The 17946-nt window shown below is 39.4% G+C and overlaps 1 protein-coding gene across 1 annotated transcript in view; it reads right to left on the reverse strand.

Annotated features, from left to right (window-relative positions):
* The window catches only part of LOC144754339 (ficolin-1-like), a 292441-nt gene that overhangs the window by 175321 nt on the left and 99174 nt on the right, over window positions 1-17946 (reverse strand). The window contains exon 3 of the mRNA XM_078642028.1: window positions 1132-1185. Coding sequence (XP_078498154.1) covers window positions 1132-1185 — 54 coding nt within the window. The remainder of the gene's footprint in view (window positions 1-1131; window positions 1186-17946) is intronic.

Genomic DNA, 17946 nt, shown 5'->3' on the forward strand with positions numbered 1-17946 from the left:
AGATCTACCTGAAAAATCTTTAAAAAACGTAAAATATCAGAAAGATGAGTCAACAACCACATTCAAACTAGAGAACCATTACTTGAACGAAATACATATACATTCCTATTTGGGAGTGAAAGGGGCTGACAGCCTAAGCTGGTATTTGCCGAATTAAGCAACGGTACCAAAAGTAGAGGCAGCAGCAAATGTGGTCTTTAGACATATAATAAAGCATGGATATCCCCTTTCTCCACAGGCCAACAGTTTCATTAGCAAAAGTATGGCAGAAGCCTGACATATGGGACCTATGGCAAATACATCCAAAGTAGGAAAAGATTTAAAAAAACAAATGGAAAAATCTGATGATGCTCGTCAAAAGCTTTCCAGCTGTTGTGCTTGAAACAGATCTCAGATATGAGTCAAACCAAGAAAGAGTGTAGAATAGCCACCCTAGATATACTGTCAAACAAAAGACTTTCTTTGAAGAACATCTGGGGATAAATCATTCCAAGGCTTATGCAATGCCGAAACAGGACCTTAGCAATTTGAATATATGAAATTTCCAGTGGTCACTTGTTTTGAAAGCATGCAGTTGCGATGTACACAGTGAAGACAAGAACACGTGCCTAGAGAGGTGAAAAAGCAGTAGAATTCAAATTTTCTCAAGTAGATTTATTCCATTGCAATCACATGAACAACAATGTATAAATTAAGTATTGGCTCAATAGACAATAACTAAAATTGAATTGAGTGGTGAGTTTGGGTGACTTATCTAAAGTCCCCGATCTGTGAATGGAGAAAGGGAAAACGTCCCAGCTACATTGGCTGTTCCAACATAACTGCTCTTATGTCTAATGCTGTCTGAATGCTTGACCGGAAAGTCTTTCTGCATTCAAATTTCACAACTTTGAAACACTTTTCCACAGTTTGCATCTCAAACGGACTTCTGAAATTTCTAGATGGTTGTGAAGACCTACATTTTCAAACCACACATAGATAAAAATATCACAATGTTATATATTCCAAACGCTCCAATGCTTTATATTTTAACTAGTATTTTGAGCTCCAGATAAGAGGTCAGATGTGAGTATAGGTGGCAAAGATCTATGCAAAAGAAACAAAATGGTAATAAAAGTTAAACATCTTTACCTGTTTCTCCGGCTGGACCAATTTTTCCAGGAACCCCTTGGCTGCCTTTTTCTCCTAAATAGAAACAAACATAAAGAAGAGACAGCACCGTTACCCAGTCTATGCTAGTATATTATTTATCACTGCTGCATGGAATTTTCTTTTAACACAGACATCCTTCACAATCTAGTTTACAGCTTTTTAAAAGAATGTCTAAAGTAATTTGTTTTTTATGTTCAGTTTTTACATTGTTTGAACACAGTCCAGATGAACCCCAAAGTGCTTTGATATATAAATATATATATATATTTTTATGGTTCAAAATAGATGTCTAAATAATGCCCGGAGCAGGATCAGAGAATATAGCAAATAAGTAACAGACCTATGTGTGTGCAGCAGGGCACTAATCCTAGAATGAACTCGAGCCACCCTTTGAGGGAAATAGGGTTGTACTCACTAAATCACTAGATCAGGGGATTGCCTTCTACTAGATTCTTTCATCAGTATTGACAAGGTTTTCAATGATTTCAAAGTGAACTGATGATCATTGTTAGGAACAGACTAAGGTGGCTGTCTCAAAGAAGGTGAAATGACATACACAGTTAGGAGTGGGAGAATAGAGGTGAGCAGGAAGTTACAGGAGAGAAGCAAGGATGAAAAGGCAATACTTAATGAGAGCCTCCAGATACAACTAGAGCATGATGGAGTAATCCTCAGCAAATGGAGATCAATTAATTGTATAGGCCTAAAGTACTGAAGACTTAAGAGTATCATTTAGAGTTTGGCAAAACAGGAACGCCACCTTAACTGATGAGTCAAGATCACATTTCTTATATCTTTCTGAGGGAAAATGTCCGGGCACAGGAAAACCAACAATCTTATTTTAATTTTTGTTTTAAAGAATTGCTGTTTCCTTTGTTGGTTGAAGTTTTAAATCAAGTAATTGACAAAATGCAAATTCTCATGTAATTATGTTGGGCAAGCCAGGAAGAAACTGCCAGCATTGTGCAAGCAGAAGACTTTTTCATCTGACAAATTTAGATATTGAAATATTGACCAATTGGATAGATTACTTACAATATGGAAATGTTTATTTATTATTGGTAATATTTATGTAACAATGGATTGTATCTGCTTATTCATTTGATAGTATGTCTTTTATGGTTTTATAATCGAAATAAAGACTGATGAAATTGAAATTGAAATGTTTAATGACATAAAGAAATGTTCAAAAAAGTCAGTGGGTGCATCCAGAATTGTAGGGGGCTTAATAAATCAATTCATTATTGCTTGATTAACAAAAAATTGCAATTAAAACATTGAACACTTGAATAAGAAAACAAAAACAAAAGTTTCTTTAAAACATGTGCGCCTGTACAAGAGAATGTTTTTATGGTTACATGCCGCACTAGAACATTGATGCCACATATAAACAGCTTTTATCATGAACACACTGTAATCATAAAACTGATAGCCTATTATGAATACATTCCAAGAAATATACAATAAAAACTCTACACATTATGTTACATTGTGCAAATATGCTATAAAGTGCAAATGTGCACAAACTGTAACATTATGGGCAATTGTAAAAATAAGTAATAAGGTGTATCTGTATGCTTTGAGGCCTGTTATCTGAACTTGCCTGAGGGCTAGAACTTTAAGCAATGAATTCCATTGTGCAAATGAGCAATACAAGTGCATCAGTGTTTCATATATTATTATTCTTTAGGGCCCAATTACCATAGTAGTTTAGACACATGATGATTCAAGGTGACAGCAACCTAAAAACAACCACTATAATTCCTAATTCAGTAAGATAACCCAATAATTTTTCAGCATTAGCTGAATATTTTATTAATTGACTTAGCTATGGAATCGACTCGCCCGAAAGACATAAAATAAGGGCCTGATGGGCTTACCATACCCCAACCTTAAGGAATAAAAATAATAGTGTGCAGCATATTTTAAGCAATTTAGGGCACACACAAACTATGTGCAATAAGGTTTCACGTGGCTACCCACACAATCAACATTTAGTACCTGGCCATTGTTGAATCCAAGACTGCGTACCCTTCTTGGTTGAATTCATGCCCAATCTTATATTTAATAATGTTTCTTTCATTTGGGCCGAGAAATAGCCATTCAGATAAGGCTGGATTTGCAGAGACTGGTGGGAATTAATCACAAACCATGTTTTTGCCGCTAAGGCTGTTTTATCTGCATTAAATGAGTTTTTATTTTTGTATTTTTTTAGGATTTGTTTAAAACTGGACATTGTCAGTCCGGAGAGCCCTATTTGCAGAACAAAACTCTGGAGGCAAATTAAAAAGTGAGATTGGCAGTTATCTGTATAGGCAAAACGAATTATTTCATGCCAACAGATGTTAGCTAAAGAGTCAGGGTCAGATGAATACAAATAGTACATACATTTCTGAAATGACTCTTGCGACACCATGGACTGTCTCCGGAGGCAAAACTCCAATCTAATTTCTGCATAGCCAATTGACCTTGGGCTCCCAAAGATTGATTTATAGGCCGTAATTTCTAATATGTCAAATAGTTTCGCATCTTTCCCTCTGGTAACAGGCGAGCCATATGTAATAGTCGGCTGTAACTTTGCTCTCATGGCTTTGAGGACATGTACTTATGATTGGCATCTCAACGATTTAATGTAAGCATTTAAAAGCATAAATTAGGGTTGCGTTTTTTACCCTTAGGTCTTTCAAATGACTTTTCAAACAAGACTCTATTACCAAACAAAATACCCAGATATTTGTATGTCTTTACTACTTCAATTGGCCCTCCTCTAGCCCTCTGTAAATCAGTCGGTTTGGCTGAGCAAAATGGTATCGTCTGCGTATTGTAAATAACTAAGATACACCTCACCAATTTTTGGAGGATAGGCATTAACAGGCTCAGGTGCTGGAGTAGATCTGGCAAAAATAGATTAAAAAGGCAGGGTGCAAGGGCACAGCCTTGCGTAAGACCATTACAATTTTAATTTTTTGTGATAGAAAACCCCCGTCACCTAACTTGACCTGGACCCAAGTGTTGGTTTAGAGGCGTATTATTGCATCCAGCAATTTCATGGAATGGAATGGCCCAATCTACCAGGTTTTTCCATAGTAAAGCTCGAGGGACTGAATAAAAAAAGCAGCTTTTAGGTCTATCAAAGAGATATATAGATTTAGCTTTTTTTAAACTGCCTGTTGCGCTAGTAAAGTGAGGGACAATCGATTGTGAATGGTAGATTGGCCCTTACGAAAGCCTGTTTGGCTAATTGGGATTATTTCTTGCTGAGCTGCCCAGTTTTCCTAATCGATCAATAGATGGGAGGCAAAGACCTTAGCGTCTACATTGGTTAGGGCAATTAGCTGATAACTGGCAGGGTTGTCAAATGAGCCACAAAATGGGCTGGACGATGATACTTTGCCAGGATACAGGGGCAATATGCAATGCCAATACCTCATTGAACACTGGAGTTAACACTTCAGCCCACATGTCAATATTGGCACAGAATATGGCATTGGGACGCCCATTTGGGCCAGGAGCCCCATTTGATCGAAGGCAGCGTAGGAGAATGACTATTTCAGTAGTGCTTATAAAATCCAAGTCATTCTCTGAATTAGGGCTGCTCACTTGCTCTATGTAAAACTCACTAGATTTCAAAGTGCTGTTTGTGAAATCCAGGTCATTCCCTGTGTTGGATCCACTCAGTTACTATAGCACAAGTCTTGTCTATTCACATCTAGATCGCACACACCATACAAGTTGGTAATATACTTTACCCATTCTTCCTCCATATTATTGATGCTTTAAGCTCTATTGCCTCCCCTTACAAGGCTGTTAATGATCTCCCAAAACGTTTTTACATTATTTAATGTATTTAGAGGCATGTAGTAATCTATGCCATAGCCATTATTGGCAACGTGATTTAGCCAACCAAACTTCTTGCCTATAAAATCTTCTTAGAACTGTCATTTTATCCTTAAGTGCATAATAAGATTGCCGGTATCTATGGGAAGATACTTCCAGTACAGCTTTATTAAGGGAACATTTTAATTTAATTATTTGAAATGAAAACCATTTATTAGGGGGGGTTAATGATGGATTTGTTTTTCTTCGATTTCGTGCTTGAAATTTACCCACCAAGGATGAGGTGATATAATTCAATTCATCTAGTGTTGAACCTACCCCCACCGGCACTGGTCATTATCCTTTATTATGGCTTCAGCAAACGTTATTATTTCTACTTGTTTATCCGAATCCCATAACAGACTTGTCAAGTTATATGAAGAATGAACCTTAGAGATTCAAAGGAAGAGAGAAGTCAAGGCTAAAGATTCTGCACCTTTCAGTAATACCCTATCTAGGCTCGGTCTATTGTTGCATTTTATGGTGCACAGGGGCCTGGAACACAACCTCCATATGTTCCAAACAAAAAGGGACACAAGTGCCACTAGAACAAATTGAACAAGGGTTGGCCCAGCACTCAACTAATAGATCATATTTGGTTTAAAGGATTCTTATATGCGATCCATTTGAGTTTTAAAAACAAGACAATATGCTACGAAAGCACAAATACGTGTATTCGTGTTGCTCCTCTGGATCCTAGGGGATCTAGTTTCTACTCATGTTTTTAGATTAGGTTATTTGGAATATGTGTCTCCACTCCTACACAAGTAGTGTCCGGTTCAGCGTCGATCTCACATAAGAATCCTTTAAACCAAATAAAGATCTTAAAATACATCAGAGCAATGAAGAAGTCCGTATGAGGACAGAATGCTCTGTAGAGTATGAATTTTAAGAAATCGAGAAAAGAATAAAGATTTTCATAACTACAATCAAAATCCATCAGTGTTTCTTTACTTTTTGGAAAGATCTTAATATACTTATCTGAATGTTGAGTCTTAAAATGTGTGCAATATAAACAAGTTCCATTCACATGATCTATTAGTTGAGTGCTGGGCCACCCCTTGTTCGAAGAATGAACCTTGTTGAGAAGCTCATAAGATTTGGGGTTTACGACTTATTGGCAGTTGTAGCATTATTATCTGAGGGTTATGGTCACTTTCGAGTCGAGGAGTCACCTTATATTCAACAATTTGTGAGCCCAGTTTTTCTGAAATAAATGTGTAGTTGATTATTGAGCCATACTTGAACAGTTTAAAAAATATCGAGCTGACCTTGATTTGCACAAGGATTTATCCTTTTAGCAAGATTAGCCCAAGCTGGTGCATACTGTTGCAGCATACATTTGCAATACCAGTACTCTTTCTATCTAAGTTTAAAGTGACAAGATGTAAGTTAAAGTCACCAGAAATGATCGAACGAACATATGGATTCCAAATTGCTAATGAGCTTATGATATCCCATTAAGTATACAGCTGGGCCATCCTATTTTTCCTTGCACTTAAACAAACAATACATATTACCATTTAATAGCAGTTGTACTGTAATAAAACACATTGTACCATTCCAACTGCAAAGCAACTACCTATACTGTTAGGTTTAGTTCAGTGGCAATATAAAATGAAAGTACCCTTTGCACAGACTAATTTATTAGTGCTCACAGCAAGGAGATTAATGAATGTAACCCAAGCAATTGGTTTACTTATTCTCTCCATGTTTCTGGGAACATTAAAATTTCAAAGGTATTTAAAAATAAGAAAATATCTGGTCTGCCACTAAATTGGCCAGCCCATGCACATTTCAAGAACATATTCTCAGTTGTATCTCTTTACCACTTGCAGCAGTCAAAATTCAGTTTTCATCTCCTAAAGGCACATTTGCAAGGGTTGCTGGAAGCCATGTCTAATCATCTAATGGCATTTTATTTTTGGGTAGCAATTCACAGGTACGCACACTTTTTAATGTATTGGTAATTAGAAGCCCTATATTGCAAAGTGATTTGTTCAATGGGCCAGTCGCACCTCTGACTAATGGGATTGACTTTTTACTTTAAACCTTATTTCTTTCCTTTTCCAATTTTGGATAAGAACTTTTGTCTAGAATTTTGTTCAGTATTTCTTGGTGGTTCAATTTGTCATAGTGGGCTCACAAGATGAGTTAAATTGTATTTGTTTAAACTGTACTGAAAGGAGATTAGTAGATTTAATAAATGATAGATCAGTCACGGTTGAGATAAACACTTCAAGATTGAGCACCAATTAGGACTATCATAAATGCCCCTAGATTTGTATAAAGGGTGAAAAACTAATTTCGCGAATTAGAAGTTTGGTTTTCTCGCATGAACCTTGATGATATTATTGGGCCTAGTTTGCTATCATTGGCTAAATAGTTGATTTGATGTCCTCGTGAACATCGTGTTCTCTCTGTGGCACTGGACCTGTTCCCATCACGTCGATAGGCACCATACATCTATTTGTGTGATCTTGAAACAAAAACGCATCCTCATTGTTTACTATTGATTTGGTCTTTGTTTCTGAATAACAGACTATCTCTCTATTAATGTTACCATAACTGCTTACTCTCTTGCCGATTCTGAGTCCCGCTGTCAATTTGCCTAAGGACTGTCCCATTATTGGTACACTATATATCGGTAACCACAATATCGTTAACAGTCGCAGACTCTTTTCTACTGCCCCTTGAAAGGTTCTCTTCCTCGCTCTTTGATTGGAAGTTCAAATAATTTGACTGAGTAAAATAAAAAAGGAGTTTCTGCACCCTTGTGGGAATAATCCTGCCTTTGTAATTTCTGGCTGGCTGATATAAAGATAGGATAGCAGTCCTTTGGTTTGGCCAGTGAGACCATGATCTTCTTGGCTATGTTCCGGGCCGTGCGCAGCCTTTTCCTCGCCCTATTTGTTAGCGGAGAATCCCTACTAATACTATCAACTAAGACTGTGGAGTTTGGAACTTGACTTCTTTCTATATTAGTGTTTCCCTTGTAATGTAGGGCCTTTATCTGTTACAATATCGAGGCCCAAACCTACTTCTGGCTTCCCAACTTCCCCAGCTACAGCCATGTTATACCCGCCACATGAACTGCTAGAGTATTTAATAGCTCCACGTCTAAATCATTTTAGAATGAAAATTTAAGGCTGTTGTTATTGCATCCATTGTACCCAACACATTTCTGAACTTTCTAAACTTTGGTGTTTGGGGTGGACATTCTTCTGCTAAAACGGGAACATCATATTTAAAAAAAAAAATAAAGATCTGTAGAGTTCAAGGAGTTATCTACTTGATCAGACTTCACTATGCTCCGGGCTGGATCTCCAGTGACGCCCCTTGGCCACGCCCATACATGGCGCCCTCGCTGCCGTGTATATAGACACCACAGAGACCCCCACCTGACGAGCGGCTGTCCTGCGACTCGTACTTGCCGACGTGGGAGGGGTAGGTGCTACCGGCAGTTGCCTCGAGCATCCCAGGTAAGGGGTGGGGCTCACTTTCACGGGGATCCCCGAGCCACCCGCGATGGCCTGATTCCCGACGCTGCTCGTTGCCGTCCGGTCCCGGTGCCCCGGTAAACACCCACACGGACGAGTCTGGTCCTGGCCGCTGCAGGGGTGCCGCACCTGCAGGCTCCCTCGGGACTGGGGTCAGGCCCGCCCCCTCCTTTGGGATACTTACGGCGATCTCCTCTGGGGAACATCTCCCCCTGGGCAGACTGACCGTGATCGGCCCCGGGAGGCGGGGCTGTCCGCTACCTGATGTGGACTTGTGGGGCTAATGCATCCGCGGCTGGTCCGGCCCAGATTACGTCCCTTGAGACGCCGGGGACCCCTGGCCGGACCCCATGAGTCTGGCCGGCCAATCTGACTCACCACGGTGACATCAATTGTGGTCCTCCTACCTAGAGGACGTATTAATCATGGGTATATTGCCCATTTCCCTCTTTATTCCTCCATCCCACCTTTCCCTTACAGGTATTCACCTTACAGCTCAGGCCCCACGAGGACAGTCCGTGGGGACCACTCACCCAGACCAAGGGGTAAGAAATTAACACTGTGTATTTTTGACACCCCTTGTTTGTTTCACTTTTTCACCCCCCTGTGAAGTGCTGATGGCTCCATTTCCGGCTAGCTGTGACACACAATGTGTGACAAGCATCAATCTGGTTTTATTAATTTTTGTATGCCCCTCCGTGACCTTTGCGGTGACTTTTCCCCTGATTCCTTTATTCATTCTCTCTCACTGTGCCTCAATGTGGGCTGTTTACATGAATTATTGGATATATACTGCTCCAATTGTTGTCATGCATTTTTACCTAGAATCACTTTTGGGTTGCAAGGTGATACTGAGTCCCTCCTTTTCTCTCCCTCTCACACAGGGCGTGAACCCCCGTAGGACACAGACACCCCACTGCACTGGTACTTCTACCACGCAGGTTGTATTTGAAAACTTCTTTCATAAGTCGATGAGCACTCTTAGGTCCTGATGAATTGCCGTTGAGGCATGAAACATGTTGACCACACCACAAGTGAGGGTTGAACGGAGCCGAACCACCTAATTTCTCGGCATCGGTACCCCTCCCTTCATCATTTTAATAAGGCAGTAAGCCACATGAATAAAGCAATTGAAGTGGACTTCCCTGACCTTTTTTAACCCTTCTTTTCACGCTCACTACTTTACTTCCCAGGTCCCTCACACACATGCACCCATTGGCCAGGAACAAAAGAACTCCACCAAAAGAGTAGCATATTTGTGCTACCCGTCAGGCATTGCACCGCCAGCCTGTCGTTGGAGCAGGAGGCCAATGATGACACAAGACAACCATCAGGTAGGATGACAACGGTCGTCCAGCTTTTTAGTTGTGTGAGGCATCCTTAGTTCCGATAGGGATTACGTTACTCCCTGTCATGGTTCTACACCATTTACATCATTCCCAGTGAGAGAGTTATTATTATTACTATACTTCCAACCCTTCCCTGCCCTTGGGGAACTTTGTACAATCTTGTTTGCATTCTTATGCCCCTGGACAGATCTTCTGAGTTTCAAACTTTTGAAGTTGGTTATGAATCAGAAAATATTATGCAATTTTTTCTGGTTGGTGACTGACTTATAGATTCTCCTACTCTTGCAGACTCTTGCATTCTTACACATAGAAGATTTAGGAAAGCTATAGTTAAATTATCACCCAGACAAATAACAGACATCACAATCGCTTGGATTCCTGTAATGGGTGGTTACAGCCTGAGCTTTACCTTCCGCCTGTAAGGGATGGATCGTTTTGAGCCTGCAGCATAATTTGAGCTGCTGACTAGTTTACTTGAGAGACTTCTGAGACAGGTTTGAGATGGACTTGGGCTTTAGCTCCTGTTATATGGGAATGCCCTCTTTCAGATGGAATTCTTTCTACAACAGTTGCTTTTAAACATGAAGTAATATTATCAGCAGACTTTTGTGAGCAATCTCTTGATCATCACCCTGAAGTAGTGCACCATCACATTAAGCCTGAACTATCGGTGAGCATGTGTTTACTAGGGCAGATGTGGATAAAGACACCCCAACCTCACTTTGAACTTTATCTGATTGTTTAAAATAGTCCATAACACAGGACTTGGAGAGCTGGAACCCAAAGTCTGTAACAGTTTTTGATGCTTGGTCAGGGACCATTTTTACAAGATCCATACTTGATGTTGCCTCAGTATGGGCCGGCCTTTCCTCAAGTTCCATCTTGTTACCATGTGATGTATCCTTTTGGGATTGAGTCCGCTTTTCTTAGCAGTCTTCCACTTTTTTTGTGGCTGTGATTGCAACAATAGCTGTAATGATCCCCTGAGGCGACCTGACCTCATGGTATGAAGATTTACCACCAGAGAGCAACAAGAAGAAACACCTCACCACAGCTGCACTCCTACTATGGGCCTGCTGGAGCTATAAATAGAGCTAAATAAAACTAAAATGGGATAACAAAAAATAAAAAGCGTAGCAGGGGCATATGAGTAGGAGAGTGAAATACTGCTGCCTGGCCGCGGGGCAGAACTGGCAGCAGTGAAACTGCTCTAATGTGAAACTTAGATAATTAAGTATGAAAGCAAGTCTAGAGTCAATGTAGTTGTTGCTTAGCCCGCAACCAAGATCCAAAACACAATTCCTGGAAATTCAATATCAGCTCAGCAGTTCAAAAGACCAGAGCCAAAACCAGGACCTTTCTGACAATAGATCTGCACCTCTCCACTTTTCTCGCTTCTTTCTGCTTTCCTTTCTGCTCCCTTCTTCTCTCTTTCCCAAACCCAGCCCCAGTTCTTCTGGCGACCTTCTGGCTGCAGAAGGTACAATAAATAGCCTGAGACTGAGGAGGTTGAGGGAGTTAGGGTAGCTAGTCAATAAAAAAAACTCCAAGGCTCTGTGAAACCCTGGGCAACCCCCAGGGCGATACTGGTGGTCCTGGAAGTGGGAGTGGATGGTAAGCAAGAGAATTCGGCTGTGAAATGGCAGACACACTGTAATAAAATATAATTTTTTTAATTTGGGAGCAGCAAATGCGCAGAGCAAAGCAGGTTTTCAAAGAACAGGACAAGACAGGGCAAGGCCTCCACAGGTAGAGCATGCCGCACCAGCCTACCGCTGGCCGCTTCCGCTCAGCCCTGAGGCATGCGTGGCACTAAGCCTTACCGCCTGCTACCCCTTGCTGCGGCACAACACCTCGTCTATTCCTGCGCCTCTCTCTCCGCTCTCCACCCAGACGGCTCAGGCAGTGGTGAAAAGCGGCAATGCTGGCAAAAGGTCTGGTCCGTTCTGGGAATGGGCTTTCTGTCAGCCCCTTTCGGCCATTGGATCTCCTGCAGGGAGCAGTCCTGGTAGACCTGGCTGTGCCTTCGGCTGGCAAAAGGTCTGGTACGGTCTGGCCAGCAATCCAACACGCTCGGCAAAACAAAAAAAACAATCAGGAGCGAGGGATCAGACTATGCAGAACTGGCTGCGCCCTTCGGCTGCTCCTCGGCTGTCAGCCTTAGAGTGTAGAGGCATTGAGGCGTAGAAGTGTGGAGCGGATGTCCGTATGTAATGCAACTGGAGAATGTAAGGGCCCATTCACAGAACTAACTTAAGACAAAATCCTAAACTTACTACTTTTGGTATTCACAGAAGGCATTTAGTAGTAGTAAAGTTAGGATTTTGTTTTAAATTTGACTTAAGACAAACTTAAGATAGACTTAAGACAGACTTAAGACAGACTTAAGACAAACTTAAGACAAAATCCTAACTTAAGTCTGTCTTAAGTCTGTCTTAAGTTTGTTTTAAGTCAAACTTAAGACAGAATCCTAACTTTACTACTACTAAATGCCTTCTGTGAATACCAAAAGTAGTAAGTTTAGGATTTTGTCTTAAGTTAGTTCTGTGAATCGGGCCCTCAGTTGCTGCCTCGTTGCTGAGACAGCCAGAGAGTGGCCTTATTATGTTGCTTCTTAGGAGATACACCCTCTTTACGATGACCTCTTTTCACAGTTTTTTAAAATATCCTACAAAACACACATTATTGGCTCCCATAAGAAGATTTTAGAAGTATTAGGAATACACTTTAAACTCTACTTTGTAACGGGTAAAAACTCACTTCTGAAAATCGCAGAATATGTCAGGCACTCAGGAAGTGCACTGTTGATGGATGGGATGGAAAACTGTCCTGTTCACTGTAGGGTGGTTTGGAAGGAACTGACTGGCAGTAAGATATCTAAGATAAACTGAGAAGCCTTGGAAAAAGTGAGAAAGTGACCTTGGAACAATGGATAATTACGACTGTGAGGAGAACCATATCCAGCTAACTATTCTTTGTATGGTTCCCCAACATCACATAGGTTGCGCAACTGTGTCAATTAGACACTGATAGCATTCCCTACCAGGTACAGTTTCCCAGTGTCATATAGGTATGAGGTTAAATGTTTTGTGGAACCCACAACATTTTCTCTCCTTCCACCTACCCATGTCAACTGCAAACTTTAGTGAACACCCCACTAAGGAGTAAAACTAGAAAGAAAATATTGCAGCCTGCTAATTGGCACAACAAGTGCATTCCATGCACAGGGGGAGAAGAGAGAGGGAGGGGGTAAGAAGCATGTATCCACCCAGGGCAATATGTATCACCTCTTACTGTAATACAGTCAGGCCCGCCAGGTATTGCTACATCAGTCAACATGTTCACAGAAAAATGCCAAGCAACACATATAAAAACTTGCCTAAGCATGTTTTGCCTAGCGTTGTTAGCAATTGAATGTTCGTTAACCAGATGCAAACATCACATCTGCTGTAGAAAGTGGAAGACATAATGATATAGCTTAACATTGGCAATCTACTAAGGTCAACAAGCAATAAAAAGTAATGCATGGAAAACCTGTCACTGAGGCAAGCAGCACTGGCACCCTCATGGCGGGAGCCTGGACTGCTGGAGCGAGATCTTGTAACTTTTCCAGGTCGTACATGCATGTGGATAACTTCCTGTGCGGCTTTCAGTCGAGTGAAAATTATCATACAGTACCCAATAAATTTAACCACAGTAGTGTCATAATCTCTGAAAATTAATGTCTGAAAACTTTGTCCGATTGTGTAAAGTCTGGGGAAAATGCCATGGGAGAGTCCTTATACAGTAGCTCCAGATTTGCCCTGTTCAGGAGCACTCTCTCTCTAAAATTTAGTGAAGCTTATACAGTGAAGCTTGGGGACTAAATGCCCTCCAGATAATGAAGATTTGAGAGAATGCCTCCCGGCTAACCAGAGACACCCTCATTTCCTCCACAACGCACTGGTTTCTCCCATTTCCATGATGCACACATTATTTTGATGGAAGCGGCCTTCTAAATCCTCATTCTTCAGGTTCACCAACGTGATCTCCCAAATCCATTTAGTCAGGGTGTCTGCTAATCCACAGTCACTGTCCTCCACATCAGACATTCTTGACAGCCCAGTAGATAATCAATGGTCATGATTATCAATAAGTTCTTGCAATTGGTCCATACGCTGACGAGTTTCACTATCTTCCCATCTATGGACTGTAGGCTCCCTTTCAATTCCTTAAGAAGTGCAGCTACCTTACCTCCTGGGGGTCAGTCTGTGTTTCTGGTGTTTGTCCCATTGAACCAGCCATGTCTCTTATCAAACTGTAATTTCCCTCAGTGCCGCTCAGTTTTACCCATTGTGTCCACATTGCTGAGAACACACTGTGAAGCACTGCTAATGGCAGACCTACCGAGGGGCAAACAAGTGCGGTAGGCAACAAACTCAGCAAATGTATTGATCAAAGGCCATCTCATGCCGCAAAAGATTGCTATAAGTGTGAGAGCCAGAGTTGGGCTCACCAGCGAAGTCAGAGCAGGGAGGGTTTGTTTAGCAGGATCATGTTCCTTTGAAGCATACTCTAGGCCATGACATTAAGGCAGCAGCTTTGAGCATAGTCACCAACCATGACCTATGCCCCAGGGCTCCACATCAAAGAGTTACTATTTACCAGGCCCCACATTCTGGGCCTTGAAGCTTCCTCTCACACACCCCCTTGCCGGCTGGGCATCGCCGCAGATATGAATGACTCTGGGCTATAGCAGTTTCAGAGCCCCCGGTCTCATAGAGAGTGGTGAAGGCCCCAAAGGGCCACTACCCAGCACCTAATGTGGACCACGCAAGCACCCTTTCAGACCTGCCCATGCAGCACTTGAGGCTCATCTCAGCATACCTCACAGGGTCTCGGGCAAGTGAAAGATTCCTGCAACAGGAGTCCCTCCCCATACCTTCAGCTACAGAACAGTGATAGAAAGGCCAAGTGGGCTGCACTGCACCTCACCCCCGGCCCAGCAGAACCCACGTGGGCCCTTTCACACAGTCTCCATGTCACCTTTAAGGCTAGTGGCATAAAGCAAAACATGTATTGGCAATTCCGATAGGTCTGGCTGTAAAAGAATGTTGCATGGTAATGTGAAACATTGCATGTAAATAGCATGGTGATGTATAGGTCATTGTGTTGAAGCAAACAACAGTAGAATGATATGCTATTGGTATAGGTCAAAACATCTATTGACAGTTTCACTGTCATGACAGACCTAAACTCCCATGTAAGTTAATGTCTGGCCTCATCCCATCTGTGCTGATTCCTGAGAAAAACACCTTAAATTATCTAGTTTATCTAAGACATTTTAATAGCATTAAATGCTATGCATGTTCTCCTGAAAGTTCGAGCTCAAGTAGCTGGATAAATAAACAAAGATCCACCATATGGAATAATTAGTTTAGTCCGCAGGATATTTTCTATATCCAGTTTGATGTAATTGTTGTGACTTGACATATATGTAATGTCCGAATCAAAATATCGACTACCACAATATCGAGGTACAAAAATATTGTGACAAAAATATCAAAGTCAAGAATACCGACATCCTACCTACATCATAGTAAGTACAAAAATATTGAAGAAATATCGGTCTAAAATATCGTTGTTAAATATATCGTATTTTTAAATGTTAAAAAATAATGTAAAATAAAGTAAATAATACATATAATTAAAAGAAACATGGTTAAAAATATTTAAAAATGTATAAAAATCATAACTAATACATGTTAAAATATATTAAACATATACATATACAATATAATATATATATACTTAATATTATTCATAAATAATTATTTTTATAACTTATAAATTGTTAAAAATATTTTATAAATTATAAATACATATATACACATACAAAAATAATATAAATAAAAATATAACAAATATATGTAACAAATTAAAACACTACAATATGTTTCATCTTTTCAAAATAAATTATACACAACATTAAGTAAAAGAATACAGAAAAATATTGGATAACGGAGGGAATAAAATTACTATTCCAACTCCAGAGGGTGCAACAGTAGGGAAAGTGTTGGATAGCGAAAGGGTTAAAATTGCTATTCCTACTCCAGTGAGTGCAACAGTAGGGAAAGTGTTGGATAGTATAGGGGTAAAAATTACTATTCCCACTCTAGTGAGTGCAACAGTAGGGAAAGTGTTGGATAGCGTAGGGGTAACAATTACTATGCCCACTCCAGTGAGTGCAACAGTAGGGAAAGTGTTGGATAGAGTAGTGGTAACAATGACTATTCCCACTCCAGAGAGTGAAACAAAAGGGAAAGTGTTGGATAGCGAAAGGGTTAAAATTACTATGCCCACTCTAGTGAATGCAACAGTAAGGAAAGTATTGGATAGCATAGGGGTAACAATTACTATTCCCACTCCTGTGAGTGCAACAGTAGGGAAAGTGTTGGATAACGTAGGGGGTAAAAATTACTATTCGCACTCCAGAGAATGCAACAGTAGGGAAAGTGTTGGATAGCATAGGGGTTTAAAATTACTGTTCCCACTCCAGTGAGTGCAACAGTAGGGAAGGTGTTGGATAGCGAAGACGGTAACATTTCTATTGCTACTCCAATCAATGAAACAGTAGGAAAAGTATTGGATAGCGCAGGGGTTAAAATTACTATTCCCACTCCAGAGAGTGCACCAGTAGGGATCGTGTTGGATAGAGTAGGTGTAAAGATTACTATTCCCACTCCAGTGAGTGCAACAGTAGGGAAAGTGTAGACTAGCGTAGGGGTAAACATTACTATTCCCACTCCAGTGAGTGCAACAGTAGGGAATGTGTTGGATAGCGTAGGGGTTATAATTGCTATTCCAACTCCAGAGTGCAACAGTAGGGAAAGTGTTGGATAGCGTAGGGGTTAAAAATAACATACTTATCAATTAAATATTTTTTTTAATAAATAATGAACTAATAATAAATTAAGAATACATTCATTATAAATACCAATAAAATAAAATTAATCATTACTTTAATAACATAAAATTACTTACCACCCTATTATCCAATAAACCCCCAACCCGCTCAGCATAAAAATGAACACAAATAATATAATTATCAATTAATTAATTAATAAAAATTAATTACCAATTATTATTTAATTAACAATAAATTATCAATACCAATAAATAGTAATTAATACACCTTAATTCCCAATTAATAATTCATTATCAATAAATTTTCAATACCAATAAGTATTAATTATTAATTACTTAATTCTAATAAATTACTTCCCACCCTATTCTCATATAAAAACATAACCCAATCCTAAACTAAATTAACACAATATATTTATCAATCAATCAATTAATTAAAAATGATTAGCGATTAATAATTAATAAACAATACATTCATTATTAATACTCATTAATAAAAATGGTTAATTAATTTATTTTAATTAATTTACTTACCACCCTTTTCCCCTATAAACGCACAACCAGCTCCAATAAAAAATTAACACAATTAATTTAACTATCAATTAATCAATTAATAAAAATTAATTACCAATTAATAATTAATTAACAATAAATGAATTATCCATCCCAATAAATAAAAATTTATCATTACTTAACAATTAAATTACTTCTCACCCTATTCTCCTATAAACCCACAATTCGCTACCCGCAAAATGTAATTGAAAATAATTAATAATTTCTAAAAATTGATTTAATTTACTATAATTAAATTACTTCTCACCCTATTGCTCTATAAACCCACAACCTGCTACGGTACTAAAACGCAAAATGTACTTAAAAAATTACTAGCTTCTAAACATAAACGCACAAAATACATAAATAAAAAAATAGAAATCAAGACATAACAAAACATGTGAAACACATACCTATAAAATACATACTTAAATACATAACACTAACATAAACATCAATATTATTAACAACAATATTTTTTCTATAGTTATTATTAATTTCGATATTCACAAAAACAATATTTCTTACCTTCAGGTCGATATTCTGGTCACAGATTTTCTTGATGTTGATATTCTGTCCCTAAGATATTCAAAACTCGATATTTATGTAGG

This window comes from Lissotriton helveticus, chromosome 5_1 (assembly GCF_964261635.1).
Source record: "Lissotriton helveticus chromosome 5_1, aLisHel1.1, whole genome shotgun sequence".
Taxonomy (NCBI): Eukaryota; Metazoa; Chordata; class Amphibia; order Caudata; family Salamandridae; genus Lissotriton; species Lissotriton helveticus.